We start from the raw sequence: 27,590 nt of genomic DNA, 5'->3' as shown, positions 1-27,590 counted from the left end.
AAAAAAACCAACAACAACAAAGAGGCAGAATATAGAGAAAATATTTATTGAGTGCAAGAGGAAGCCATCTGGTCAAAGACCTGCTCTGGATCCAGCTTGGAAAGGCTGAAACAGCACCAGCTCCAATAACCAGATGAAATGTAAAAAGACAGACCTGGGTTAGTGCATGGGGGAGGCCTGAGTCCCTGGAGAGCAGCTGATGGGCCTTTCTCTGCTCTTGGAGAACAGGATCATCTTTGGTTAAAATGCTTGGGAAAGTCCCTGTTTAGGCAGTTCTCAGTGTCTGACCCCGGACCACAAAGCCCAGGGTAAAGGGCACAGAGTCCTTGTACAGGAGGAGAGAAAATCCCACCCCCAGGCAAGAAGGGAGCAAGGAAGGAGGCAGCCTCACGCCACTGGCACTTGCTCAGGACAAATAAGTGCTTCTTGAAGGCACAGTAAAACCTCAGGGTTGGTGAAGGATCCCTTGAGCCAAATTCAAAACTGACCCAGCTCCATCTGCAGTCATGGAGAATCCTGTGGATTGATTCACCCACATCCATCTTTGGCTGAAAGATGTACAACCCTTCCCCCAGTGAAATAAAAAGCCTGAAGAGGAGAGGGCAATGGTAGTGGTGAGCTCTTCTTCAGAGTCCGAAAAGAAAAAAAGAAAATTTAAAAAAAGAAAACCACAAAAAAAGCCAAGGTTTATTGTGAGATCAAAGCAGGCTGGTGATGCTGCCAGGGGCCCAGGCAGCTGCTGCTTTGGGTGGAAGCTCTGACCCAGAGCAGAGGCAGCTGCTGCTCCAGGCAGGCTCCTCACCTGCTCCCATGCAGGTGGAACACACCAGGGAAACCTTGCACTGCTCTGCAAGACAGGGAGGCTGTTTGTTCTTCCTGGCAGAGGGCAGGGAGCCTCCAGGGATCCTGGCCAGCACTGGGACATGAAGCCCAGCAGGGTTTCAGCTCAGCCCAGAGCTGTGTGAGGGGAGCTGAAGCTGGGGCTGAAGGAGTCTCAGACTTGGTCAGGATGGTGGGAGTGCCTGTTGTCCCCAGGCTTGCTCTTCCTTTGTGTTTACTGATGGAGCACAGGTCCTTTTATGGATGTTGCTGCTGGGCAAAAGATACCCAAGATCCTCTTCCCTGAAATCTCACTCTCTCCACATCAGCTGTGTAAGGAATCCCAGCACAGTTCCCATCTCAGCTGCTGGGGCCAGCCCCACCCCTCACCTCCTTCCATGTCCAAGTGTTCCAGCTGGGGATGCTCTGCAGTGAGTGGATCTGGCCCCTTGCAGCCTTCTACTGGAGTCTCGTATCCTTCAGCACCAAGGGTCCAAGGCAGAGCCCACCAGCTTCATCACAGGGTTCAAGCAGCCTTTGGATCAAGCCCTTAACTCATTTATTCCAGTTATTCATGTTCCCCAGCAGCCACAATCCCAGTGTAGCCTCCATATTCAGCATAGATCTCGTCCATCTCCATTTTTTTATAAAATAATAAAATACTTTTATATATATTTATATATACTATTAAAACTGTACAATATTGTATGCAAAAAAATGCAAAAGCATCAGAGGCCATCAAGTAATGCAACACAAATGAAAAGTTATTCTTTGCAATCATGGTACCAAATGTCAGCAGCAAAGGACAGACACAAACAGGTGCAGTAAGAAAGCACAGGTTACCCAAAACCCCTACCTTGCAGCTCTCATAAAAACCCCCATACTGAACAAAAGAACCATCTCCAGTGGACAGGTGAGTTGCCAGAGAGCCTGGAGCAAAGTTGGAAATGGTGGCCCTCTATAAATCATGATTTTGACATCTGAGATCCTCTCAAAACTGAGGACCTGACAATAAAATAATTCTGTTCCATTTACCTGGAGAGGCTGAAGCCATGGAGACACCCCCCTGCAGGATGAGCTTACAGACTGAGCTGTGCCAGAGCTCTGACTGTGCTGGGCTCCCAAGGAGAAGCCCAGAGCCTGGAGTGCCACAGAGGGCTCTGTGCCTGCAGGAGGAGCTGCCTGGATGAAGAACCCTTGGGTTATTCCATAATATCCTGGCACCTGATCCCAAAAGTCCTGCTGGAGCTCGGCCTGCCCGGCTCAGGCCTCGTAGAACTGCCTCTCCACGTGCTGGGTGAGGGTCCCGCTGGCCATCACCGTGTGGCTCACGAACTCCTGGGTCAGGGTGCTGCTGGAGTTCTCCACACGCTGGGTGCTCACCAGCATCCCGTCTGCAGGGGGAGGAACCAAGTGCGGGGTCACAGGGAGCAGGGTGTGCCTGTGACTCCGGGCAGTTTGTTTTCCATCACAGAAAGGAGTATTTAAGGACCTCTCCACAGCAGTGTCAGTCCAGAGGATGGATCCCCGAACAGCTCCCAAACTCTCTGTGCTGCAGCACGAACCCATGAGCTCAAGTGGGACAACACAGGGTAACTACTTTGATGTGAATAAAGATGTTTGTCCCACTGCTCTGCTTTTTTCTGCTCTGAAGAGATCAAACCTTACAGGAAGAGCTGTGATTTGGTCCCTAGTGATAGTGCTGGAGAACTCTGGAATACAGCATTCCCACGTGTGGAAATGACTGCAGCTCTCCCTGGGGCAAAGCAGGGACACAGTGTAGGAAAAGGGCTGACCCTCTTCAATCCCACCTGAGGGACTCTCCTCCCCTGCCTTTGGCACTTGAGGTAAAAGCAGCCTCAGACCTTTGGACAAGCAGAATTACCCTTTGTTTTCTGAGGGCTGCAAGGTAACAATGAGCCCTTACCTGTGAAGTGGGGATCCAGAGAGGAATGGCTGATACTGGTTTTGGTGGTGTATTCAGTGGGGAATTTGTAAACTTCTCTCATGTATTGCTGCCCTCCAAACTGGGAGAACGCACCTGGGGAGAAGGAAAAGGAACAAGTCAGTCAAGAAATGACAAAGATCTTCCAACTCCTCAACCCTGCACTGTGAGCACCAGCAAGTTCAGGAATCTTCCCTTGCTGATATCAGAGCAGGTTCAGGAGGAACTGGGAGGACTGGGAAGGTCTCACAGCTGGGCAGTAAGAAGCTGCCTCCAGGTATTTGTACAAACAGGCAGAAGTTTCACCATCAGTTACACATTTCCAGGTATTCCCTCATTCAATGCACCAGGATTGGGACTGTGCTCACCAGGCACAGCACTGCCTTCATGGAAAACTGTCTCCATGTCTCTCCTGGAGTATGGAGTCACCTCCAGAGCTCGAAAGTGACTGCAGGAGTTGTGTTCCCTGCTCTGAGAGGTTTCTCTTTGCACCTCCACAGGGTCCTGTACCTCTGTCCTGAGATTCAATGGTGATGAGTCCTTCTCTCTCTGGCCCAAAGCCTTGTGTGGTGTTGGCTTGCACTTTGAACTTGTATGGGACATTCTCACTCAGGTGGGGCACAGTCAGGGTGGTTTCCAGGTTGTCTCCTTCGACATAGATTGTCCTGGGCTCCCCTAATCCACAGAGACACAGAGAGGTGAAGACAGACCAGAGTGAGGGTCCCTCCAAACACACTCCCCCCGAGATCTGCTGCCCTGGCTTTCCCTGAGCTTTATACAACCCACAGGCTGTAGGATTAACCACTTCTAAGGGTTAAAACAACTCCATTTCACTTCAGTGGGGAACCTCAACAACCAACCCCCACGGAGTTTTGACTGCAATGATCAACAGGTCCTTCCTCTTTCAAATTCCAAACAAATGTCAACCACATCTGTTAGACCAGACCACACAATGGCACAAAGTGTCAGGAGCCACCAGCTCCTGAGTCAGCCTCATGTCCCCACTCTGCACTAATGTAAGCAAATAACTCTTTTACTGGTCCCAGCCAAAATGCAGCAGAGTGCTGCCTTGGCTGGAGGGATCTTGTACTCTACAAAGAGCACAAAAGAAAAAGAAACACAGCTGCTAAACAGCCTAAAGTTTGTGCAGCCTAAAGTTCCATGTAACCAAGTAGTTTATACTGAAAAGGGTCAGTGACTCCAGAAGGGCTTTTTCTCATTTTACTGGAATTCTACAAGGGACCTGTGCTGCCTCAGGCCGACACTGTACCTCCTCCATGCAGCATCTCACAGGTGATCCTGTAGCCCAGGATGGGCCCATTGGGCTCACGGGGTCTCTCCCAGCTGAGGTGCAGAGAATCTGGGCTGAGGGCAGTGAAAACCAGTGGTCCAGGGGCACAGGGGGTGCTCAGGGTGAAGGGGGTACCTGCAAAGGCACAGGGGACATGTCAGGATCACAGCAAAGGGAGCCTGGGAGGGATCTGCACATTTATGGAATGAGCTGGAAGGGCTCAGCTCTCTGGACAACGAGTGTGAAGTGAACGTGTGGGGAAGAAGATCCTGTTCCAAAATGAGAGGAAGGAAAGGAGAGCTGAGGATGTGGCAAGGGGAGAGAAAACAGCCAGGCCAGCACTGCAGACAGCAGCACAGACAGCAGTGGCACCCTTGTGTCCCCAGCAGCTCACCTGGCACGGGGCTGAGCGGGCTCTGCGGGTCCACCTGGGACTCGATGGTGATGACTCCCTCCCTCTCGGGGCCCCAGCCCTCCTCGCTCTGAGCCTTCACCTTGAAGATGTAGGAGTGGTTGGGCAGCAGATCCTCCACCACCACCGAGTTCTGGCTGGGGTTGGGGATGGTGATCCTGTGCACCTCTCCTGGGACACACAGGCAAGAGGATGTCAACACCATGTGGCAGGCACAAAGAGCCACAACTTTCACCTCAACTGTCTCAAACAAACTGCCTGAAAAAGCCATCCAGGGTCCCTCCCCAGCCACCTGCAGCACACCTTGCACCAACAATGGGTAGCACAGGATGAGATGCCTTCCCAAAAATGGCTTGGGACAAACAACAGCTTTTTGAAAACTCAAGACGTTTCTGACAGAAGAATTATATAAATTTTCACTAATACTGCCCTGAGATTCATGCAAATATAAGATATTTTCATTTCAATCCTTCTTCCAAGTCTCGTGTGTTGAAAAAAAATTCATGTAAGATTTTTGGGCTCATGGAGTGAATCAGTCAAAGGGGGAGGGGGTGTTTTTTGGAGGAAAGATGATTCTACAAGCAACTCCAGGAATTGCTCTCCTTCTAGCAGAAACAGGAATTGAAAGCTGTGGGGTAGCTGCAACATTTCCTGCACAAAAAAAAAAGCTACATAAGAAGGAAATTTAGGACCCAGAATGGTTGAAGGCTGGAAGGAACCTCTGGAGATCACCTGGTCCAATCCCCCTTGCTCAGAGCAGGCTCATCCAGAGCCAGAAGACCCAGAGCAGACTTTCCACACCCAGAGCTCCCACCACCCCCCAGTGCTCACTGACCTCCATTGAGGAGCTGGTACTGCACACTGTAGCCCTGCACCTCCTTCTCACAGCGTGGCTCCTGCCAGCTCACCTTCAGGGACGTGGGGCCCAGGGCAGAGAACACCAGGCGGGTGGGGGTGTCAGGGATGCCCAGTGGCTTCCTGGAGTCTGAGGCAGAAAGGGAACATCAGGCTGGAGATTTTGGGGATGGGGGCTAAGGGGGCTGGGGGAGAGGAGGGGGTGGCACAGCAAACGTGGGATGATTCCTGATGGTTGAGGGAGGACGTGGTGAGATGTGTCTCTGCAAGCTGACCTGCCATCAGGGGGGATTGGCTGGCTCTGCACAGCTACAGGGATGTCCCACAGCCTCAGGATGCCAAACTTGGGTGGGACAACTTAATGTAAACTTCATGTCCCTGTGGCACAGAGCACACAGAAGGGGCCTGGTGCTGGCTGTGACCTTCCTCACCCCCAAGCACCCTGTCCAGTCTGCCAGAAGCTTCACAGACTTCATAAGGTGTAGGTCAATTAAGACTGGCCCTAATCTACAGCTAAATCAGGCCCTGTTCATGTGGCCTGGGATCACATCTGGGTGCTCCTCAGCTCATCCCACTGGGACACACACTGGAGAGCACAACAGCCTCCCCGGTGACACTCAGGGACTGAAGCCCTTCATTGACAAGGAGCTTGCAGAGGGACAACTCATAAGGAGCACACGTTCTCCCCAAGAGCTCTCCAAAGGCCTGTGGAGTAAGACTGAGAACAAGAAGCTTGTTAGGAATGAAGGGAATGGGGACAATGGGTTGATCAGAGCACGGTGGCAGCAGTGGTGGTGAATGTTAATCAGTCCAGGTGGGTTGAAACCTGCAATTCACCTGCAAATGGAAAGGTGATGTAATGGAGGTGCAGGCTGGGTCAGAAGGAAGATCAGCACAGCACACAGCAAGCCACAGAGAGGAGGTTTGGGGTGAGCAGTGGATGGCAGCAGCTCATGGATGGACAGTGGCTGGGCTGTTATGGGATGTGTGGCTGGCAGAAAACACGGGACAAGCTGTACCTATGTACTTGCACATCCCTGCAGACCCATCAGCCATGATTATAGAGTCCCGACAGCCAATGCTGGGGTAGTAACCCTTCACCTTTGCCCTGCTCCTGACACCCACGTCCCGGGGCCAGAGGAGTGTCCTCCCAGCATCTTCATGGATGGGAGGGAGGAGTGTCCCCGGGTAATCTACAGAAGCAGTGCAAGAAGAAAGAGAAAAACACCATTGGAGAATTCAGAGCAGGTTCAGCCCAGGCTCCTCCACAGGTGGCTTTTTAAGTCTCTTTTGGAAGAATCTTTAAACAACCTTCTGTCAACACCAGCTGATTGACACACCTGGAGCTGGAACTCAACCATGCATGACAGAGTGAGGAGAAGAGTCATGTGCTCTCCCTGGAGTGCTTTGTGGTGTGAGGAAGAGGATGGAGCTCCCCTTCCCTGAGCACCCTGCCTGTGAGGGGTGGGAACCCTTTCCAAACTGGTCTGGAAGCAGAGAGGCCTTAGCAAAGCACCAAGACATCAGTGGTAGGGACGTGACCTTCTAGACCTGCAGTTCACAGGCCCCCTTGGCTCTGAGCACAGTCCTCACCCCACAAGGACTTTAGGATGCAGTGACGGGGATGGAAGGGCAGGGCAGGTCCCATCCCCGTGGTACTCACCGTGCCCCATCAGCACTGTGGAGTAGTCTCTTGTCAGCGAGGAGCTGCCCATCACCCTGTGCTCCTGGTGTATCACCCTGTGCTCCTGGGAGCTCAGCTGGTGGTAGCTGGTGTTGGCTGTCCTGGTCAGAGTGCTACTGCCACTGCCAGGGAAGGAGAAGTCCACCCGGCCATTCAGCAAGTGCTCTGTGGAAGAGGGCACAGCGTGAGGAATGTGGCTGTGGACAAAGCTGCAGCTCCACTTCCCATGGGGAGGAAGCAGGAGGCATCACGGTGCCCCCCCTGCCTGGGCTGAATCCCAGGCTCAGCCACTCTGGAAGGTGATTCTGGAATGCTACATCTAGAACAAGCCACAACACCCAACATGAGACTCAGAAACAAAGAGGTAAACAAAGAGTTCTCCCTGCACCAGACACACCCGTGGTGCCCAAGGTAACTCCAGACCTCGGCCTTGCTGGGGCACTGCCTTGTGGTTCTCACCACATTCTCTCACATCTCCCCTTAGAAGCAAACACTGGTTTATAATTTCAGATTTTAAAAGAAGGTGGAAGAAGGAAAATGGCTCTTTACGAAGAAGGTTTCTCCAGATTTCATTCTGGATCCCATCTCAGCTGGATCTGAAAAGCAAACTCCACTCCGTTGTTCTGGTCCTTGACAAAAATCCCCATCTCCTCCCAGCAGGGGAGATCAGCCACCTATGAGAGAGTGATTTCTGTTTAACAGTCCAGCACATCTGCCCCAGAAGCTCAGGGCACTTAATTAAGCTGAAGAGCTGCCCTTGGAGGTGGCACTTAGCAGGTATCATCTGAGTTTGCTCCTGCCTCGAAGGTCCAGCCTTTGGTAGAAGCAACTTGCTAGCAGGCTCCCCAGTCGGTGCCGAGACGGGGTTACCTTGACACTCGTGTGAGCAGACACACCGGGACAAGGCTTTGGAGCAGATGACACCAACACGAGGGTGGGCACACGAGGGGAGGCAGGGGGCACAGAGCCCATCCGCCCCTCGGCTCGGAGCAGGACGAGACGGGACACTCGGTGCCGAAACAGAGCTGCCCTTCACCTGCTTGGGGCCGGGGCGTCCCGCTCCTCCTCACACTGCCAGGAGTGCTGTCCTCCTCGGGGAGGAGCCCCTCGGTGTCCGAGGAGAGGTGGCTGCTGCCAGAGAGGCGGGGAATGGTTTCGGGTGGGAGCCTCCAGGTGATGCGGCGAAGGTCCAGCTCTTCTCCCAGCAGCGGCACAAATTTCCACCTGGAGCCTTTTGGGACAAGGCAAGCACTGGTGTTGGCACGGTCTGCAGGGGTCAGGGTGGGCCACCCACCACCTCCGTGCTGCTTGCTGGGGACAGGAAGGGACAAGCACCAGTGGGGACGATGGCTGCTCACAGCCCGTGTTCCAAGTGGGAGCTGAGGAGTCGGGTGGTGCAACCAGCTGGTAGGTGGAGGATGGTGGGACTGGGGGTTCCTCAACCCCCAGACTGTTTTCCAGCCCTGTGTCCGTCATGACAAAAGGTAAGAGTCAAAGAGTCTGCAACAATTGTCCTCTGCTCAGAGGTTCCATCACTCCTTGATGTGCACTCAGGGTGGTCGGGCTCCTGATGCTCCCATCACCTTGCTCTCAGAAAAGACCAGGGACTCACTCTTGGGTCCCAGGCCCAGAACCGTTTGGAGAAGATCCTACAGACACACCTCACCATTTCACTTGTGCCAGCACAAGGCCAGGGAGTCAGCCTCATTCAGACAGTGAATGGATGGAGGAAGAGAGGCCAGTACCTTCCCAGCACTGCTGAGTTCCCTCCTGGTGGCTTGGCTAGACCCTGAGGAACTCAGGTCTGTACCTTTGCTGATGTTAACTCTCATGGTCCAGCCAAATGGCAACACAAAGGGAAGATGAGCAGGGAGGGCCATGAAAAGCTCCTCTCCCACCCCACATTGAGATTTCTCTTTGCCCCATGGCTATGACAGGGAGGCACTGGCCTTATTTGCACTTTGACCAGCCAAATGTTTCCATGGGTGCAACTACTGAGCTTTGGAAAGGCTGATCTCCACCATCTCCACAACCTGGATCTCCCCATCCCTGAGAGATGGAAAGGAGCAGTGAAGCTCATTGCTGAAAGCTGCTGTTAAGGAAAATGAACGTTAGAAATTATATTTTCAAACTCAGAGACACAAACCTGTATCATCAGAGACACTGGGCCTCTTGCTGCCAGCTGGAGAGCGGAGCACATCTGTGCTGTACATCAGGTAGCTCTCATAATCCTCACCTCCCTCTGCATCAATGATGGGGACATCAGGGATAATGGGGACTGCAGGAGAGGCAGAAAGTGCCATTAGACAAGCAGCAAAAAAACCACACAGCGCTCAGGCTGGCCCTCAGGACGGCTGGAGCAGCAGAGCACACAGGAGGTGGGGAAGCAGCTGGGGTGATGGGCAGCTCTCCCCAGCACTGCTCCTGCCCCCCTGGCCAGGCTGGCACTCACTGGACATGGGGCGTTTGGGCTGTGTGGCCAGGTTGATGGTGGCTTCTCTCTCGGGCCCCCAGCCCGCCCCGTTCCTGGCCTTCACCGTGTAGCGATAGGGCTGCGACTCCCGCAGGTTCTCGATCAGCACCATGCGCTTCTTGGGGTCTTCAACCAGCACCTTCTTCATGGCCCCAACGGGTACTGCAAGGCACGGGCACTCCTGTCACCCACCAGGCACAGAGCACCACAGCACCCTGCACTTTGGGGTCAAGATACAGCCTGGCTCTGGGAAAAACTGCAGCAGCTCTTTGGGCTGCTCACAACATCATCTCAGGGTAATTCCCAGACCCACTGCTGAAGTCAATCTATAGGAGAAGTCTTCTGTTGCTTGTGTGTCACAAATTACACCTTCCTGGCAGCCCACCCCTTTATCTAGACCTGTGAACTAAGTTTTTGATATGAAAAACAACATAAAACATTATGGAAATGAATGGGAACAGAGTTTTCTGGCATTTGCAGGGTGAAATCCTGACTGGTGACTTTTCTATGTTCTTTGCATCAAGAAGTGACCTGTCCAAATCCCAGTTCTCAAAAGAAACATGCCTGGAGCTGTTCTGGTTCTTCTGCTGCTGCTCTAGGACTGGTCCAGCCTGCAAGAAGTGTCCTGCAGCCCCTCAGCCTGGCTGGACTGTCCCAAAAATGTGCTCTTACCATTGTCGTCGCTGACAGGCCCATAACTGACTTCATAGGCAGTGATCTCCCCGTTGGTCTCTGCAGGCTCAGCCCAGCTCAGCTGGGTCACAGTGGAAGACACAACGTTGAAAGCCAAGCGCCCGGGCTCGCTGGGCACTGGGGAGGCAAAAGCAGAGTGCCCATCACTGCAGGTCAGGGCTCAGGGGATGCCCAGAGCTCCTGAGATCACAGCTGGGTTGCAGTGGGAGACAATCTGTGCTCCCAAGACCAGCAGAAGCTCAGGGCTGGAGCCCTGACCCCAGTGCTGGGTGCAGAGGTCCAAATTTGCTCCCAGGTGGAGGGAAGGAAGGCGTGGGCTCACTCACCCTCCTCCAGCGTGCGGCAGTGGACGATGTCTGAGTAAGTCCCTTCTCCCATGGCATTGTAGGCACAGACTTGCATCTCGTAGTCACAGAAGGGGTAAAGGTTTGTCAGCTCTGCTGATGGGGTTTTGACATCAATGAGACGGGCTTCTGACTCAGGGTCTCCTTGGATCCAGTATTTCACCTGGCAAAGAAAGTGCAATTTGTGATTCCTTCAGAGCCTCACAATGCATGAGAAATTCCTTGTCTCTTACTAAATCAGCTCTGGGAATGGTGGTGTGCCATTCCACTGAAATGGGAGGCCAGGACAGTCTGGGCACTTCATCATAAGTGATGGAAAGGGAGATGAATCCACCAGGAATCTTTCTTGCATATCCCTCATTCACCAGTGATGATAGAGGGGACCAGAAGGGGTGAACTTGCTCCATCTTTTGCGTGTGTACTTGGACCACTTCAGTACAAATGTCTGTGTGAAACACCTGCAGGAGGGGACCCACACTCTTCCCTGGGATCCACTCACCCCTTACCTTGTACCCCAGGGGTCTTCCCGGTGGAGGAAACCAGTTGAAGCTGATTTCCCTGGAGCTGAGGGCACGGGCATTGAGATTAAGTGGTGCACCCAGGCGGCCTTTGGGGGACTGGGGGACCTGGGCCAGGCCAGTCATCGAGGGGACACCATCCACCAGCTCTGCAGACAAGAAAGTTTACATCAGTGCCAGTCCTCTCCCTTGGATGAAAAGAAGGAAGTGTGCAATGCCCTGTTGTGACAAATACATTATTTATGTTATTGACCCACTTGATGGCAGTTTTTCTTGTCCAGCCGCAGGAACCACCATTCATAGCAAGTCCTACCTCTCCTTTATTTTTACGGCTTTTCATTCAAATTCCCAAGGAAAAGAAATAAGAATCCATTCTATTTCCTTTACCAAGGGAGAGAATCCATCACCTCCCCACCCTCCGACTATTCCCACTCGTGCCTCTAGAGGGGGACCCAAATCTACCAGTGGGAGCTGGAGGAACCCGGCTGCGGCTTTTTCGGAGAGGATGGAACTCTGTGCACGGCATCGTGGGCAGGTGTGGGGAGGAGTCCCCGCAGCCACTGCCCGGTCACCAGCCCCTACCTGGGTCAGCAATGGTCACCGTGGTCTGGGGGTAGCGACCGATCTTGGCGCCGTGCTTGGGGTGGAGGAGGTCGATAGCGAATTGCTTGAGCTGGCAGTTGTTGAGGAGGGTGTCTATCTCTGTCAGCTCCAGCAAGGGCACCTGCACCTCCTTTCGGGTCTCCCCGGGCTGGAAGACCAGCTCACCCTCCGTGAAGATGTAGTCCTGGAGGAGAAGGGAGAGGTGTGTTCCAAACCCGCTCCTGTGGAAGGTGTCCCTGCTCATGGCAGGGGCTTGGAAGGAGATATCTGTAAGGTCCCTTCCCAAACTGTTCTGTGATTCTATGATTACAGCCTGCAGTATCCATGAGGAGACTCCCAAGGAGCTCCCCTGCATCCCCCAGTCAATCCTCATTTGCCTCCCAGTGCCCACAGCTCCAGGAGCAGCTGGTACCCTCTGCCTCAGGCACAGGCATCCTGCCAGGTCCTCCCTCCCCGAGGGAGCAAGGGAAGAATGTTCACCCTTGTGCTGACCTCAAGCCTTGGGTCTCCTCTGTCCCAGCCACATCCTGATAATCTCTCTTCTGCAGCCCCTGGGCTGGCCTTTTCCCAGCCCTACATTCCCACTCCCTCCTGCCTGCCAAGGCCAGGAGCAGCACCCTTACCCTGCCGTTCTTGGCAGTGAGATCCCGGGTCCTGTAGGTGACTTGGGATTTCCCGTTGTCTATGATCTCCCTGAGCACAGGGATCTTGGCCAGCTTATCGAAGCGGCTGTGGGAATAGGCTGGCTGCAGGAAGGTGATGAGGCTGCTGGCTGGAAGGGGCAGGAGAGAAGGAAGGTGTAGAGCAAATACACAAAGAATCACACCCCAAACAGGTGTCCTCCCTGAACAGAGCTCTGGTCATCCGTGGGTGTGAATTGTGCCTGAAGTACCAGTGCACGGACTGGAGACTTCCCCACTTCCCATTTCTGCTCCCTGCTCATAACAGCCAGCTGGGAAGCAGAGGGAAAGTGCTGGGGACATTAGCACAGTAACATCAAAGAGGTTCTGCTTCACCCCAGCACTCAATGAACTGGAGCAGCAGAGGAACGTGGTGAGCCCTTGATCTGTCATGGAACTGGCAGCATCTAAACTTGTGATGGTCAAATGCTTCTGTCATTTGACCCTAACAGAGGAGGGAAGATGACCCTCCTTTGGATGCACAGAATGATGCTCCAGTTTAGAGCCAGGTGACTTCAGAAAGGAGTCACCAAGCAAGTCTCTGCTCTGTGACCCGGGGGTGCTCAGACATGCAGACTGAGCCTTACAAACCACACCAGTCTGGACACAGAGCACTCAAACACCAACACCCTCCCACAGTCACAGCCCCTCACCTTGCTCCTTGATGATGGTGATGTTGACAACCCTGCGCCCAATCTTTGCGATGCCATTGGGGACCTCCAGGGCCTCCACCTGCAGCTGCTTCTCATCATCATCATCGTCCCTGATGAAGAGTGGGACACGGACGTCCACCAGCTCCACAGCCTCTTGGAATTCCACCATTCCCTGAGCATCTGGGGGAAAAGACAAGGGTGAGAGGTGGGAAATAACCCCCTGTACCCAGCCAGGAGCCAGCACCGGGCTCTGCTCCCTACCTTGGTCTGAGGTCACAGTGTAATAACCCGGTGCAACCTTCAGGTCGTTGAAAGCCTCGTTGGAAACGTGTTTTTCCACCACTTTGATGATGTCTGGCTTGGCTGAGTAAGGGGCAGTGAGCACTGTGTCCACAATGGTGTATTCCTGCCTGGGAGCAGGGGAGGGAAAGGCAAGTGAGAGCTGAGACCGGGGTAACTCATCTCACACAGCAGCTGGGGCCAGTGAGTGTGTGGGGCACTCAGTCACCCCACACGAGTGTGTACAAAGAGGGAGAAGCTGCATCAGAGCTACAAATTCCTCTTACCTTTTCCCAGAATTGGGCTGTAACCTGGGGGAATTAAAAAAAAAACAAAAACAGGCAACCCAAATCAGAGTGATTAACACCTTTGGAGAGACAAAGTGCTGTGTGAATCACAGCCCTGTGCAGGTCTGAGCTGCAGCACTGCCCTGCGGGTGCCAACCCATCCCACAGAGCCCCAGCACAAGTTCCCTCCTGCCCAGCTCCATTCCCACCCTGGGTTTCCCAATGCAGCAAGGAACGTGCCCACAGGGGAGATCGCATCTGGATCAGGCTGTGGGGAGGCGATACCACTCTCTGCTCAACACTGGCATCCCCAAACTCCTTCCAGCCTGCACCAGGCACTCCTAAGTTTGCATCAGGGTGAAACTTCTGAACCCAGTGGGAATTCTCTCATTGAGCACCACGGGACCAGGATTTGTTCCTGCTGCTCCAAAGCCAAATTCAGCTGAGACCTCCTCCACAGCTGGGTGGGCAAAGCCCCACCCCAGGCTCGTGTCACAGACCACGCTCCCTCCCAGCATCACAGATTTCACACCCCAGCCCTCTGATCCACCCCAGCATCAGCAGTGCCCTGGGGGAACCCTGCCCTGCAGGGAGTCTCTCCCTCACTGACTCACCTGAACTTGGTCTGCTGGACCTTGTGGCAGCCAGGAATGTGCTTGAAAACGTCATTCAGCTGGCAAGGAGCAAGAGGGACTTTCACAGTGTGCCCCTCACTGAAAGGGATGTGCTCAGCGAGCAGATGCTGCTGCCAAAACACAGGAGCCCTCTGACCACCCCCGGCCCTCCTCTCTCGCCCTCCCACACCAGGTTTCTTCCCAGGACATGGAAAGAGGCTGCAAACTCAAACCAAGCAGGACTTCAGATCACACACCCTAAAGAAAACCTGAAATCTCAACGAGATGCTTCGCTAATTCTTACAATTACGACCTTAAAAATTATGATTTCTCACAAAAGAAGAAAAACTGCTCCTTCCTTTCAATAGCTGTGGGTTCCCAGGGAAGGGGCACTGCCCAGCCCCCTGTGTGGCTGTCCCCAAGGCCACCCCAGCCACCCTCGTGCCCAGGCTCCTACATTCTCCTCCACTTCCTTGCGCAGCTGCTCGTACTCCCGGGTGTCCGGCTTCCCCAAGTTCTGCGCGAAGAGCCGGGCCAGCCTCAGAGACAGCCCGTAGGGAACTGGAAAGAGAAATTCCCAAATGGAACTCTGTCCTTCTTGCTCGGAGAAACAACCCCCCCCCAGAAGCTGGAAGCACGGGGACACTCACTGAGGTCCTTGGGGTTGGTGGCAGCGGGGGAGGTGACGCCCTGCTTGTGCACATTGTTGTGGATTTTCCAGCGCACCGTGTCCCGACCCTTGAGGGAGCCGCTGCGCACCAGGGGCGTGTCCAGGTGGTCGGAGGACATGAGGCTGTGCCGGAGCATGTAGTGATCCTCCTTGAAGCCAACAGTGCGACCTGCAGAGCCAGGGGTGGGGGCAGAGCCTGGGCACACTGGGACAACGCCAGCTAGCAGCTTCCCAACACCAGAGATTCTGTTCTGGGGTTAGGGTTTCCACCATGCTAAGGGTGTTGGGATGGCAGGAGGGGATGGGATGGAGGGAGCAAGGGGTGTTCTCTGCTAGAAACTTTCTCCTGATCCACCTCTCCAGCCCAGAGGAGGGATGCTCATCCCAGCACACCCCCAAACCCAGGAAGGCAGTGCACCCCCCAGAGCCCTTCCCCCCAGGAGCAAGGGCTGGTACCTCGAGCACAGCAGGGAAGCAGGGCCAGGCAAGCCTAGAAAACAAATGGCCAGAGACACAATCACTTTGTGGCCAAGGACAACACTCCTCCAAGTCTCCATCAAGGAGGATCCACATCAGCAGGGATGCATGGGCTGTGATGGATGGGGCTCTCAAGCTGACTTTAGCCAAATGACAGAAATCAGGCTAGAATTTCACCAGTGGCTTGTATCAGCAACACCAGAGGGTTGGATACCACAGGGACATTCCTGCCAATCTGGCCATGCTGGAGGCTGGGTGGATTCTGGAAATTTGTCATGTTTTTGGCCATATCTGGTTCTCTCCCTGGGCTAGGGAAGCCAGCTGAGACACTCACCTTGCAGCAGGCACAGAACTTCCAGCAGAGCAGGAGCAGCAGCCCCAGGAGCAGGATGAGGAAGATGAGCAGAGGGATGAGCCAGAGGAAGCTCCCAGGTGGACACTCTGCAAGTGACAGCAGCGTCACTCCCAGGGCATCAGCCCCGTGTGGGGTGAGCAGGGAGGCAGGGGCACAGGGGAAAGGCTGGACCACAGCTCTCTGAGGGATGGAGCAGCCCAGTTAACCTTGGCAATGCCTCACAGTGAGAAATGCTGCTCAGGGAGGGCTATCACACCTCTGCTCACACCCAGCCATACCAAAGGGCAGAGCAGCACCTTGCAGCAATCCCTGCCCATGGCAGCAGGGGAAAGGATCAACAAAGGAGACTCTGAGGGTGCCACACTCCACCCCTTGCAGTTCATGTGACAGACAGTGTCACCCACCCGGGTCACACAGCAAGGTGGGAAGGGAGGTGCTGCCTGTAGCAGACCCTGCCCAGGGGCACAGCACAGGGACCAAGCAAGGATTGGAGGCACCGTGGAGTTGGTCACTCTGATCCAGATCCCAGGCCGGACATCCCCTGCTCCTCCCAGGTCCCTGCTCACCTTTATTCTTCTGCACACGGACAGTGGTGTTGGGGAGGATACTGGGGTCTCCCTCCAGGTTGTAGTGGTAGGTGCAGTCATCATCCTCATCCTGGAAGGAGCAGTGCTCACCACCCTCCTCTGTGGGGAGAGAGGACACAGCTGTGAAGTCACCAGGGCCAGGAAAGGGGAGCAGCCCTACATGCACACACAGAGCAGGGCACACAGGAGACACCACACACATCTGCACCCAGCTCTGCTTCTCATGTTACCTTTCTTCAGCTCCTCCACCATCTGGATCTGGAGCTGGCACGAGCTGCAGTTCCCTTTCAGGTTGCCTGTCCCCCAGGTCTGGCAGCGGACACAGTCCCGGGTGCTCTCACACACAGCCTGGAAGCCCTGGCCAGGGGTGGGGTGGGATGGTCAGGGACACTCCCTCGAGGGAGAGAGGACACAGCCCTGAAAGGCAGAGCTGGAGAGGCAGCTCCTCATCCCAGAGTCAGGGCAAGGTCCAGGTCAAAAAGAGAAGCCACTGGGAGCAAGCAGCTAATGAAGGATTTATAAGCCCAGTTGACTCCAAAATCTCTTACACCAACAGCCTGCATTTGGGCAGCAATTAGATCTTCTCCAAGGGTTTCAGTTGCCTTTCCAGAACATGATCAAGCTTTCTTCATCCCCACTGTGGGATTAGCCCATGTTTGTCGATGGGGAAATCCAATGTGTTCAAGGCCAGGTTGGGTCTGGCCCTGAGAAACCTGATCCAGTAGAAGGTGTCCCTGCCCATGGCAGGTGAGTTGGAATGAGAGAAGTTTTAAGGTCCCTCCCAATCCAAACCAGTCTGATTCTAGGAAATTAGTTTTTTCCCAGTCTTGAGGCAAATCAGAACAAGCCACAAGCTGAGCCTCAAACCTCTGCCCATCACCAGGGTGCAGATAAACACAGACAGACTCTCAACAGCTGCTGCTGGTGAATAGGAGGGCAAAGGAAGCCTGTGGCTGCAAAGCAGCTCCCACGCCAGCCCCTCCCTGGCCACAGGACAGGTGAGACAAACCCTTGCTCAGGATTTTGTTCCTGACTGAGATGTGCCTTCATCTTTGCTTTGCCTTTCTGCCCTGGAGGCTCTGTGTGGGAATAAGTGATAAACCCAAAGGACTCACCAGGGAGTAGCTGATTTCACAGGTGGAGCTGGTGTACAGCGAAGCCATGTCACAGATGCACCTGCCACATTCACACCTCCCGTGGTTATTGCAAATGCCCTGGGAGAGAGGAGGTGACAGCCTGAGAGTGGCACAGGGAGTCAGCAAGGCACCTCAGTGACCCAGAGATCCCAGCACTGTGGCACTGCAGCCCTGCCCGGAGCGGGTCCCTGGGGAGGGCGGGGCAGGACCTACCCCCCGGCTGTCGATGCAGGTGTCATTGCTCGTGGGGCATTCACAGCTCGGGCCCTCCCAGCCGCTCTCGCACACGCAGGCACCCCTGGAGCAGCGGCCACGATCTGCGGGGAGAGCAGGGATTACCTGGGCTCCGGTGCTGTGCCATTCCCCCAGCCCTGCCTGTGCCTCCCCCGCTTTCTTCGGGGTGCACAGGGGCTCCACAGCATCCTCCCTGCAGCCCACCACTGGTCACTCAGCCCCCGTGCCAGCGCCACCAGCCCAGGACAGCTGTCTGTGCCGGCACATCCCCCGCTGGGGGCTCTGGGGGGGCTCTCACCGTTGCAGAGGAAGCCGGAGGTGCGCGGGCACTGCAGGACATCGAACTCGCAGAAGGCGCCGTCGAAGCGCGGGGTCTGGTCCTCGGAGTAGCACTGGCACTTCCCGCACAGGCACTCGCCCCGCCCCGAGCACGGCTCCACATCCCCGGGGCGGATGCAGGCTTCGTTGTTGGGGGATGATGCCGGGGAGCAGTCACACGTGTCCCCTCGCCTGGGGACAGAGATGGTGCTGAGAGAGGCAGGAGCAGGGCACAGCACAGCGGGGTCCTGGGCAGGATGCCCAGGGATGAAGGTGTGTCACTGGGGGTCCCCGGACACAGCAGGGTCCCAGGGATGAAGGTGTGTCACTGGGGGTCCCCGGGCACAGCAGGGTCCCAGGGATGCAGGTGTGTCACTGGGGGTCCCCGGGCACAGCAGGGTCCCTGCAGGGGGTGGATCTGGACACGTCCTTACCAGCCCGGGTGGCAGATGCACTGTCCGCAGACAAAGTTCCCATGGAAACTACACTTGGGCGAGTTCAACTCTTGTTGCTGGAAGTGAAGAGAGAAGAGGCATTGCTGAATGGGCCCAGCTGCCTCCAAGACCATTTCAGGAATCAGAAGGGCAGATCCAAGGGAAAAGGTTTGCCCTGAAGACCAAGCTCTGCCATAGGACATCACACTCAGCTTGGAACAGGCAGTGATGGAGATCTTGGCCAGGCTGAGCATCACTGAGGGGTCGAGCAGGACCCACATCCATCAGCCAACACATTGCCAGCCCAGGCTGGCCGGGGGAAGGACAGCCGTGTGCGGGGCCCCACCTGCTCACAGGGACACACGTCGCAGATGACAGCAGCTGACACGGTGAGGCTGTCACTCAGGGACGTGGGTTTCACATGGATGACTCCGTGCCGGTCCCTCTCGGGCAGGCTGCAGACGTGCTGCCCACCAACGTACTCCAGAGCCTTGACGTGCATGTGGAACTTGCTCTGCGGGAAGGGACACGCTGCAGGGACGAGCCAGCTCTGCTGGACACCGAGAGCTCATCCCCTCACACGTGCCTTCCCTCCGCTGCCATCCGAGCACTTACCACTTTTCCGCGGGTGATGTGGAAAGAGCCAGATTCTGTCTTTTCAAATACCGAGGAGGTGAACTCTGTCTTCAGGGCTCTGGGGGTGAAGTCAGCCCGGATGTCCATCTTGGAGCGGATGCGCTGGGGGGCACAGGATAAACACGTGGATTTTCAGCGGGACCCTGTGACCACCCCTGGCCTGCTCCAGAGGGGTCACACCCTGCCTTGTGCCTGCTCTCCTGCCCAGGAGGTGCCCACCCTCTGCCCTCTCTGGGAGCCAGAGTGAAGCTCCAGAGAGCACCGGTACCTCAAAGGCTGTGCCGAGCAACTCCACAATGTTGGAAGAGTCTTCCTGGAGCACCCCGATCTCAGAGATGGGGAAATACTTGTGCAGCTTCTGCAGAGAGACATGAACTCCCTGAGCCAAGGCCTTGAGAATCCTCCTCTGTCATGGGAGTGGGCTCTGCTTTGAGCAGGACTTGGAACAGAGACCTCCAATTGTCCCTTCCAAAATAAATTACTCTCCAGCTCTGTACTTCCACTGCTTTACAAGAAGCAGAAACCAACACAGGGAGACCTCTGGGATCCCGGATTCCTGCACCCTGAGACCTCCCACAGCCTAGAGCAGCCTCCCAACATAGTATGGCACCCTCCCAAATACCAAGATGTTGCCTTAGCACTTGGGGACAGCTGATGGGAGAACAATTTCTCCTCACAGCTGAGCTGAGGCAGAGGTCCTGGAGGAAAGGTAAATCCCCATGACCGCCCTGCTCTCCTCACCTCATAGTAGCTGTAGGAGTGGTTGGTGACAGCAAAGATGGGGATGATGTTGTGCTGGCCCAGGAGGCGCACGAGGGTGGGCACTGAAGGATAGTCCTGCTTGGTGTCATACACGTAGGTGCCGTGGCTGTCCAGGTGACACTGCTCGTCGTTCCTCGCCAGGATCCCTGCCAGGACGTTGGTACCATCAGCTTCATAGTGAAAGGCAGACTCGGTGGAGAACACGAGCAGGTGAGTGCTGTCCTTTCTCCAGCCAATCTTATCCTGCAGCCAGGGAGGAGGAGAAGGAACCTTTATCTCTGTGCCTCCCAAACCCCTGCACCTGCAGCCCTTGGCAAGCCAGCACTGACAGGAGCTGGAATAGCCAAGGGACAAGGCACCACCTGCAGCCGGCAGCAAACACAACCAGCCACGTGTCCCCAGGAATCCCAGCACCCATCTGCACCCCCAAAGCACGGGGTGTCTCCCACCCAGCAGCTCAGTGCCAGGCACATGTGTGTACAGGGGGCAAGCCCACGCTTCCCTGGACGTGTCTGGAGCTGTGCTCATCTCTCAGCCAAGCCCAGGTGGGCTCTTTTCCAGGGAGCAGAGTTTCCTCAGCACAGGTGTGGAGGGGGACAGAGCAAAGAGCACAGGCAGGGTGCCCAGCAAGCAGCTCCTGTGCTGGGCATCAAACACCAGGACACATATTCTAAGGCTTAGGGAAAACTGGGAATGCAAACAGCTTGGCACTGGGAGTGCGTGGCTGGGAGAGCAAGAACCAACTGCAGCTGAACTGGGGCTCCCTGGCTGCCCTGTCAGCTGTCCCGCGTGTCTTCTGCTCATCAGTGGCCACCAGGAAGATCCACTTATCACAAACACAGCCCTGGCCACCCTCACCTTGCACACAGCTGTCTGCAGGATGGCATCAAAGCCGCCCTCGGGGGCGTCCAGGTTGCCCGAGATGCGCTCCTTGCTCAGCTCCCGGCTGAACTCGCTGATGTTGCTGGTCAGGCGGATGACGTTCTTGAAGGAGAACGGGGAGTCGGCGTTGTGCCAGGGCTCACGCAGCCTAGGGGAGATGGAACCAGGGTCCTGTGTGGGGCAGGAGCCAAGGGATGCTGGGGGCAAGGAGAGGAAATGTGGGGAGAGTCCCTGGAGGGAAGGCGTGGAGATGAGCAGCTCAGCCACCAGCGCTGAGAGGGAGAAGGGATGAGGGCAGAGATAGAGGAGAAGACAAGACATGCAGTCTGTTGTGGCAGAGCAGGGAAGGTCTGAAAGCAGAGGATGGCACTGCTGACATTGTCACGATGCTACAGCAAGCCCTGAGGGATGGGGAGACCAGGGAAGACACTGGCAGTGGAGGCAGAGAGGTGGATGGAGGCTCTTGCATTGCTGACACTGAAAGCCATAGAGAAACAGAAGGCACTTTCCACTCCCTCTGCTCCCATCTCAGGGACCCACGGGGCTCACTCACTTTTCAGGTCTCATGTCTGTCTGAGGGGACGAGACTTTGTCCACAAACTTGCCAAATCCAATGGTGTAGTTGGAAGTCAGGGCTTGCAGGAAGTCCGCTGGAAGGAGAGGAAAGGAAGGGGGAGACATAAATAAAGAAATGCCTGTGAGCTCTCCACTCCAGGGAAAGAATTCCTTTTGTGGGCCTTTTCTCTGCTGGCCAGTTCATAGATAAGATTCCAAAACTGTCATCTTTTAAGATCTTTGGGCTTTTATAGGACAGAAACATACACCCCCCACTTTGGCAGCCCCAAAACTGGAGCTCCTGCAATAGCACCCAGCAGGTCCAAGATGCCAAAGGCCCTGCACAAACCAGCTGGCCTGGAAGGGGAGAGCATGTGAGGATCCCTGCAGAATCCCCACACAGGGCTGCAGAGAGCAGTGATAATGAGAAGCTCTAATTAAAACAGACACCTCTCAGCCCATTGCCAGCTGCATCCCTCTCTCTGGTGCTGTCAGAGGACTCGTAGCCACAGGCAGGAGCAAGCTGCTGCCTTCATAGCACAGGAGCAGGCTCCCCTCTTCTCCCAGCTCTGCTCTCACCTAGGTTATGGCCCATGCTTTTGAGGTTGTCCAGATCATCAGACATGGAGTAGGAGAAGTCCATGAGGATGTAGAGATCCACAGGGCTCTCCTTGGGCTGGAAGACATCCATGTCGAAGCTCATCTCCTCCCCAGCCCGCAGCCGCATGAACATGGCCTGGGGGGACACCTGGGTCCTCTGCAGGGATGTGTTGATGCTGGAATTCTGTGAAGGAGAGTGACGTGAAGGGCATGGACTCCATGTCCAGCGTGGGTGCAGTGAGGAGGAGACAAGGAGCAGGGAGATGTGTGGGAAGTACAAAGGCAGGGATGAGCTCCCCTCCCTCATGTGCTGTCCAACAGCCTCCCCCACATCCACCCGTGTCCAGCCAGGCTCCTCCTCCAGAGGGGTGCGAGCATTTTGCTTTGCCTGCAAAGTCACCCCAGCCCGGACCAGGAGCAGTGGCCCACAGGTCCCCCAGCCAGCAAAGGCATTGCTTCTGAGTAGACCCTACACAAATAGCGATCTGATTTGTATTTTTCCTGATGAGGAGCCCTCAGGAGGGGCTGAGCAGTGTCCCCAGCACACACCTTCAGTGTCCTCATCTCCCCCTGGGTGTACACGATGCTGGCCTCGGTGCAGCCCGAGCGCAGCAGGTTCTCCCGTAGGTCACAGCGCGGCTCCTCAAAGCTCTGCCACGGAGCAAGAACAGCATCAGAGGCACGGAAAGCACCACTGAGAAACGGGGAAACGCACAGGGCAGGGAGCAGGGTCCTGTGCCTACAGCTCTGAGCCTTTGGGAACAGGAGGGGGGCAGAGAGATGGGGACAAGCCTCGCACAGAACCACCAGTGAATTACTGGGTTGTGTGGGATAAAACTCTCCCTCCTCTGGTGCACTGACATTTCCTGATAAATCCCTATTGCTGCAATTCTGCCCTGGACTCCCCTCCCTCCCCATCTCCCACACCAAAAGGAAATCCACATTGCAGCCTTTCCCGTGCAGAAGAGAAGCTGGATCCAGGAGCTGCCCCTGCTCTCCCACTGAGAGGGGTGGGATCCCTCCATCAGCAGGGTGGGAAGGGCAGCCCAGGCTGCCCCGAGAGCTCTCACCTCGTCAGTGCAGAAGGAGCAGTCCTTGTCCACCCGGATGCACTCGGTGCAGCTCCTTGCCCGGGACAGCACACAGCGATTGTCTGCCAGGAAAGATCAGGGATGGGGAAAACAAAGTGGGAGGGTGTGAGAAAGGCTGATCCCATGGAGAGATGGAGGTTTTGCCTGGCTAGTGGAAACTGCCTGCAAAACAGCATCGGGTAGCAAGGGAGGTCCCCAAAAGCTGGGGAGATGGAAAACAGCAGGAAAAGCACACAGCAGGTGCTCTCCACATGAGGACTGGCGTTTCTGGAGCCCAGGACAGGCACACACAGTCCCCAAGGGGAGGTGGCAGACAGAGCTACCACGGCTCCACTCACTTTTGCTCCATTGGCAGAGGCTGGAGGTGCAGAGCAGGGACAGGAGGAGCAGCCTGGCACACGCCTGTGGCAGCACATTCATCCTCTTCCTCCTGAAACGAAGGGATTGCTACATTGCAGAGAGCCAAGAGATGGAAATGGACCTGGACATGGCCAGGGCAGCTCCCACAGAGCCCCTTCCCAGCCCTGCTGGGGTGGGACAGCCCTCACATCCTGGGGAAGCCAAGGCTGGAAGCAATTGCTGAGCTCTGCAGGGCAGAGCACAAAAGCAATGCCAAGGATGGTTTGTCCTCTGCACGGGCATCTGCAAAAGGCTCAAAATTCCTGGCAATGCCACCCCTGTGCCTGGAGTTGGGGTGCCCAGCTCGACATCAGGGGTTGTGCAGGCAGCTGGAGCACAGGAGGCTCCCAGCCAGAGCCCAGCACCGTCCACACGTGTGAGCACTGGCCAGGCCAAGATGTTGCTTTTTCTGGCAGGTTAGGAAAAAAAAAAAAAAGAAGAGGAAAACAAAGTGACTGTCAACATCTCTCCCCAAAAGCAACACTGACCCCTCCCTTCAGCTATTTCCCATCACACTAAGAGTTTCCAGGATGGTCAAGCCAACAATAAAGAGAGGGCGAGGCCATGGGAAATGCCAGGCTTGGAGTTTTGGAGTTGTTGAATGAATCCGCGGTTTTGAGAGCCTGGCAGCTCCCCTTTGTCCTGTCCAGGGCAGCAGGACCTCCTTGATGGACACAGCAAGTCCTAAACAGAGGGAACCATTCTCCCTGCATCACATGTGACTGAGAAAACTTGGTGCCATCCAGAAGTCAGCATTTGGATGTGGTAAACAAAAGGCACAAAGCTGGAACTCGAGTTCTGCAGCTGCTGTGCCAGAGCTTCATCCCTGCACCCAGCAGGGCAAGTGAGAACAGTCAAGGAAAAAAGAACAGTGTAAAGATATCATTAAGGCATCTCTTTCCTGGTAGATGCAACTGTGAAATATAAAATGTGAATAAATTGTCTTACAATTCTTGCTGTGTCAGCCCTGACTCTAAAATGAAAAGAATGTGAAAATCACTTAAAACAGGGAAAGGAAACAGGAGAAGTTGTGTGGAGTAATGATGTCCAGGTTCTCTGGGGGACATCCAGCACACAGACCTGGAGACTCACAGCCTGGCCTGGGCTGCAGGGAAACCCCTGGAAAAACCCAGCCTGGTCTCAAAAGCACCAGATCACACTTGGCCTCTGCAGCCAGTGGAATACATTGAATGCAGCAATTGCTGTGACACAGGGCTCGACCAGCCCAGCACTGACACCACAGGACATCTCCCTTGGTGGCTCCATGTGAGAGTCCCTGGGTACCCAGACAGCACTGACAGGACATTGGCATCTTGTTCATCCTGTCAGCTGTGCCCAGAGGGATTTATCACAGTCATTAATGCCCAAACCTGAGCAACACAGGAGCCTCAGGGCAGCCTCTCTGCAGGGAAATCCCGGGAAGATTTGCTGTTCCTCAGGAGCCAATGTGCCATTTTGCCAGTGAGCTGCTTTTCTTGTACCAAGGGAACTCCTCTGCTTCCCTCCCTGCCACACTGACTGTCCCCATTGGGCCCTTTGCAGGTTTGGCTTTGGGTGGTCCCTGTCCCCTCAAATCCAGTTGCAGCTCTGGCTCTGAGGCCAAAATTCCTCATCCTGGACATGCCTGTGACCTCCTTCAGTGCCAGTCCTCACACCAGCACTCACTGGCAAATATTGTGTCCCTTGCTACCAGCACAGGAGGATGTTGAAACCAGGAAAATCCCTTTTTTCCTTTGCTCTGCCCCAGCCCAAAACAGTGCTATGAAGATGTGGGAAAGTGCCAATTAGAGGTAGGGAAGAAATCCTCAGAGCCTATAGAAGGAAAATACAATTGAAAACACCATCTGAACCTTCAGCAAATCCCACCTCCCACCATGGCATGGGCCACAAGGAAAGGACTGAGTATGGGATGAGACTGCTCAGCTCACCAGGACCTAACGCCTCTTCCTTTAATCACCAGTAAGGAAAAAGTAACCAAAGAACAGACGGACACACCCTGGGCCTCGGGCACATAAATTGCCATCATGTCTTTTCAAGTGCTGAGATAAAAGGCCATAAAATCCAGCTCAATATTAACGTCCTGTTGCCCTGTGAGCCGCCAACCTTCAAGGATTTTGCTGGACAGATGCCAGCAGGCAGGGTGCTGGTGGCACAGAGCACGGCCACTGCAGGAATGCAGCCTGCAATATCTGTGCAAAAATATGGGAGCGGCCACCCCTGACTTTCAGAAGTGTCCTCTGGAAGGGAAAACGCCACTTTCACTTCAGGAAAGCTGCAGGATTTGATTGGGTTTTCATGACAACAACAACATAAAAATCTGTTCAGTTGTGCAAAAACAAGGAGAAATGCAGAGCAGCTCCTGGCTGCACATAAATTTCCTACCACCTCCCAGACCTGCTCCAGCGTTTCCTCCTGGTCTCCCCTTGCTCCCCCAGCCTTTGCTCTGCTCCTCAGCAAAGCCAACAAACCTGGTACAGGAATATGCCAAGAACCCCTGAGTTTGGCTACCTCAACCCCAAAAATCCAGGCAATGCTCCAAACAAACCACTGGTGCAATGGGACAGAGGACAGGGGTGGAATGGCAGATGGGGGAGAGGGAGCAAGGAGCAGGTTGTGATGAGCCATAAACAGCAGGAGCCTGGTCCCAGCTGCCACGCGGGGAACACCTGGCAGGCTGGGACACAGCAGCAGGAAAGTGAAGGAGATGCTCAAGCAATGAATTCCCAAGAACAGCCTTTCCTCTCTTGGGTGGGACTTGACCTTTTTGTGGCTGCAGCCATGGGAGGCTGTGCAGGGGACTGACCCTGGTCCATGGCACCAAGGACCATCCACGTATTCATGTGTGCTGAGGACAGCCAGTGCACCCAGGGCATCAGGTACACAGCTCATGTTCTCTCCCAGTGGCACAGAGCTGCTGGGACCATGCTCCAAAGCTTGGAAATTATCAAGCCAGACTCCCCCAAACGACCAAAAACTCCACCCACAAATCAAATCATCACTTACACGCAAAATCGTACTGGTTTGGTTTTGATCGCCTTCCCCAGGTGTGCTCCTGCAGCTGGGAGACTCCATGTGAGTGTCTCCATTTGTTTTTTCAGCTCCCAGGTCGAGTTCCACACCCCAGACACAGCCCCCAGCACCCTCGAGCCAGGCACAAAACACAGCAGGAGCCAGCCCGGGCACCCACACGGAGCTGCTTTGTGGCCAACACCCCCTGTGCAGGGCTGGTGCCTGTGGCCCCATCTTCCCCCGGCTCGGGCAGGGGGGACCCCAAGGAGCAGAGTCAGGAAGGGCAGGACCGTGCCTGGGCATTGCCCAAATGCCAGCACAGCCCCGGAACCCTCCCGTTCCCTCCATGTGCTCTTCCTGCCACTTTCTCTGCTCCTTTGGCCCCACAAACATTTTTTCCCTCCTTCCCCTCCGTGGGTGCTCCTCATCCCCCTTTCCCCCACCTAACCCATGCCTGTCACCCTCCTCACACCAATCCTCCTGTCCCATTCCCTGTTCCCTGTCCATTTCAGATCCGCCAATTTACAAATACCCCGACTCCCACAGTTCAGCAAAGCTCACCCTGAACCCCCTGCTCTCTGCTGGCTTTTCCTCCGGGATTCTCCTTCCCTCGCTTCCCCCTTGCAGGGGCAGCCCCCAGTTCTGGAAAACAGCTCCGGGGATGGAAGCACCCACAGCCCGGCTGACCCTGCACAATTTCACCCCTGAAAACTTTCCTTGAGTGCCAGCTCAGAGGCACAACAGCCCTTCCCCCTGGAACGGGGCTGAGGGACAGGACAGCCCCTGAAACTTCCAAAAACTGTCCCCAAATGCTCTGCTGTGCTGTCCCACCCATGGCACCCCGCAGCGCTCCCTGACCCCCTCCCAAACACCTGCGGACACAAACCCGGACCCGTGCAGCCCCAGAGCCCTGCCCGAACACGGGCATTGCCCTTCCCAGCCAGCCCAGAGGCACCGGACGGTGTCCGACAGCCCAAAACCAGGGAAAAAGCAGAGGGAACAGGCGGGCAGGGCTGAGCCCCCGCTCCGTGTCCTGCCCGAGCTTTAATTCACTGCCCGCTTTATCAACGCGGCGCGGTTCAAGCGGGCTGGACGCTGCAGAGCGCAGATGAATTAATTCCACAAACCTCATTAACGCTGGGTCTGAGTCAATCCAAATCCTGTGCCGCAGCCCGAATAACAGGCACCCACACAGCAAGCCAAGAAATTCTTCCGAAGGCAGAGGGGGAACGCGCTGCTTTGCTGCTGCAATTTGATTTCCAGCTTTGGGCTTTTCTTTCCTTTTTTTTCCCCCC

At 55.2% G+C, this 27,590-nt stretch overlaps 1 protein-coding gene across 1 annotated transcript; it reads right to left on the bottom strand.

Moving 5' to 3' along the window:
• Nucleotides 1-30: 30 nt before the first annotated feature.
• Nucleotides 31-27,587, bottom strand: ITGB4 (integrin subunit beta 4). The gene is made up of 41 exons (XM_088176469.1): nt 27,423-27,587; nt 23,226-23,317; nt 22,867-22,949; nt 22,346-22,447; nt 21,776-21,980; nt 21,195-21,291; nt 20,618-20,789; nt 19,739-20,002; nt 19,266-19,355; nt 18,977-19,099; nt 18,708-18,875; nt 18,362-18,438; nt 17,908-18,119; nt 17,589-17,692; nt 17,355-17,453; nt 16,470-16,596; nt 16,219-16,338; nt 15,632-15,738; nt 15,277-15,310; nt 14,801-14,989; nt 14,608-14,711; nt 14,151-14,209; nt 13,537-13,560; nt 13,232-13,380; nt 12,971-13,150; nt 12,261-12,409; nt 11,617-11,821; nt 11,023-11,183; nt 10,499-10,679; nt 10,152-10,289; nt 9,459-9,641; nt 9,153-9,284; nt 8,043-8,237; nt 6,986-7,171; nt 6,342-6,515; nt 5,303-5,452; nt 4,450-4,638; nt 4,035-4,190; nt 3,275-3,439; nt 2,747-2,860; nt 31-2,213 (listed from the first exon to the last, which is right to left on the bottom strand). The coding sequence occupies exons 1-41, from the start codon at nt 27,425-27,427 to the stop codon at nt 2,083-2,085; spliced, it is 5,595 nt and encodes a 1,864-aa protein (XP_088032595.1). The 5' UTR covers nt 27,428-27,587; the 3' UTR covers nt 31-2,082.
• Nucleotides 27,588-27,590: the final 3 nt, after the last annotated feature.

Source organism: Sturnus vulgaris, chromosome 20 (assembly GCF_052056855.1).
Source record: "Sturnus vulgaris isolate bStuVul1 chromosome 20, bStuVul1.hap1, whole genome shotgun sequence".
NCBI classification, from domain to species: Eukaryota; Metazoa; Chordata; class Aves; order Passeriformes; family Sturnidae; genus Sturnus; species Sturnus vulgaris.
This window is presented reverse-complemented; position numbering and strand designations above follow the sequence as displayed.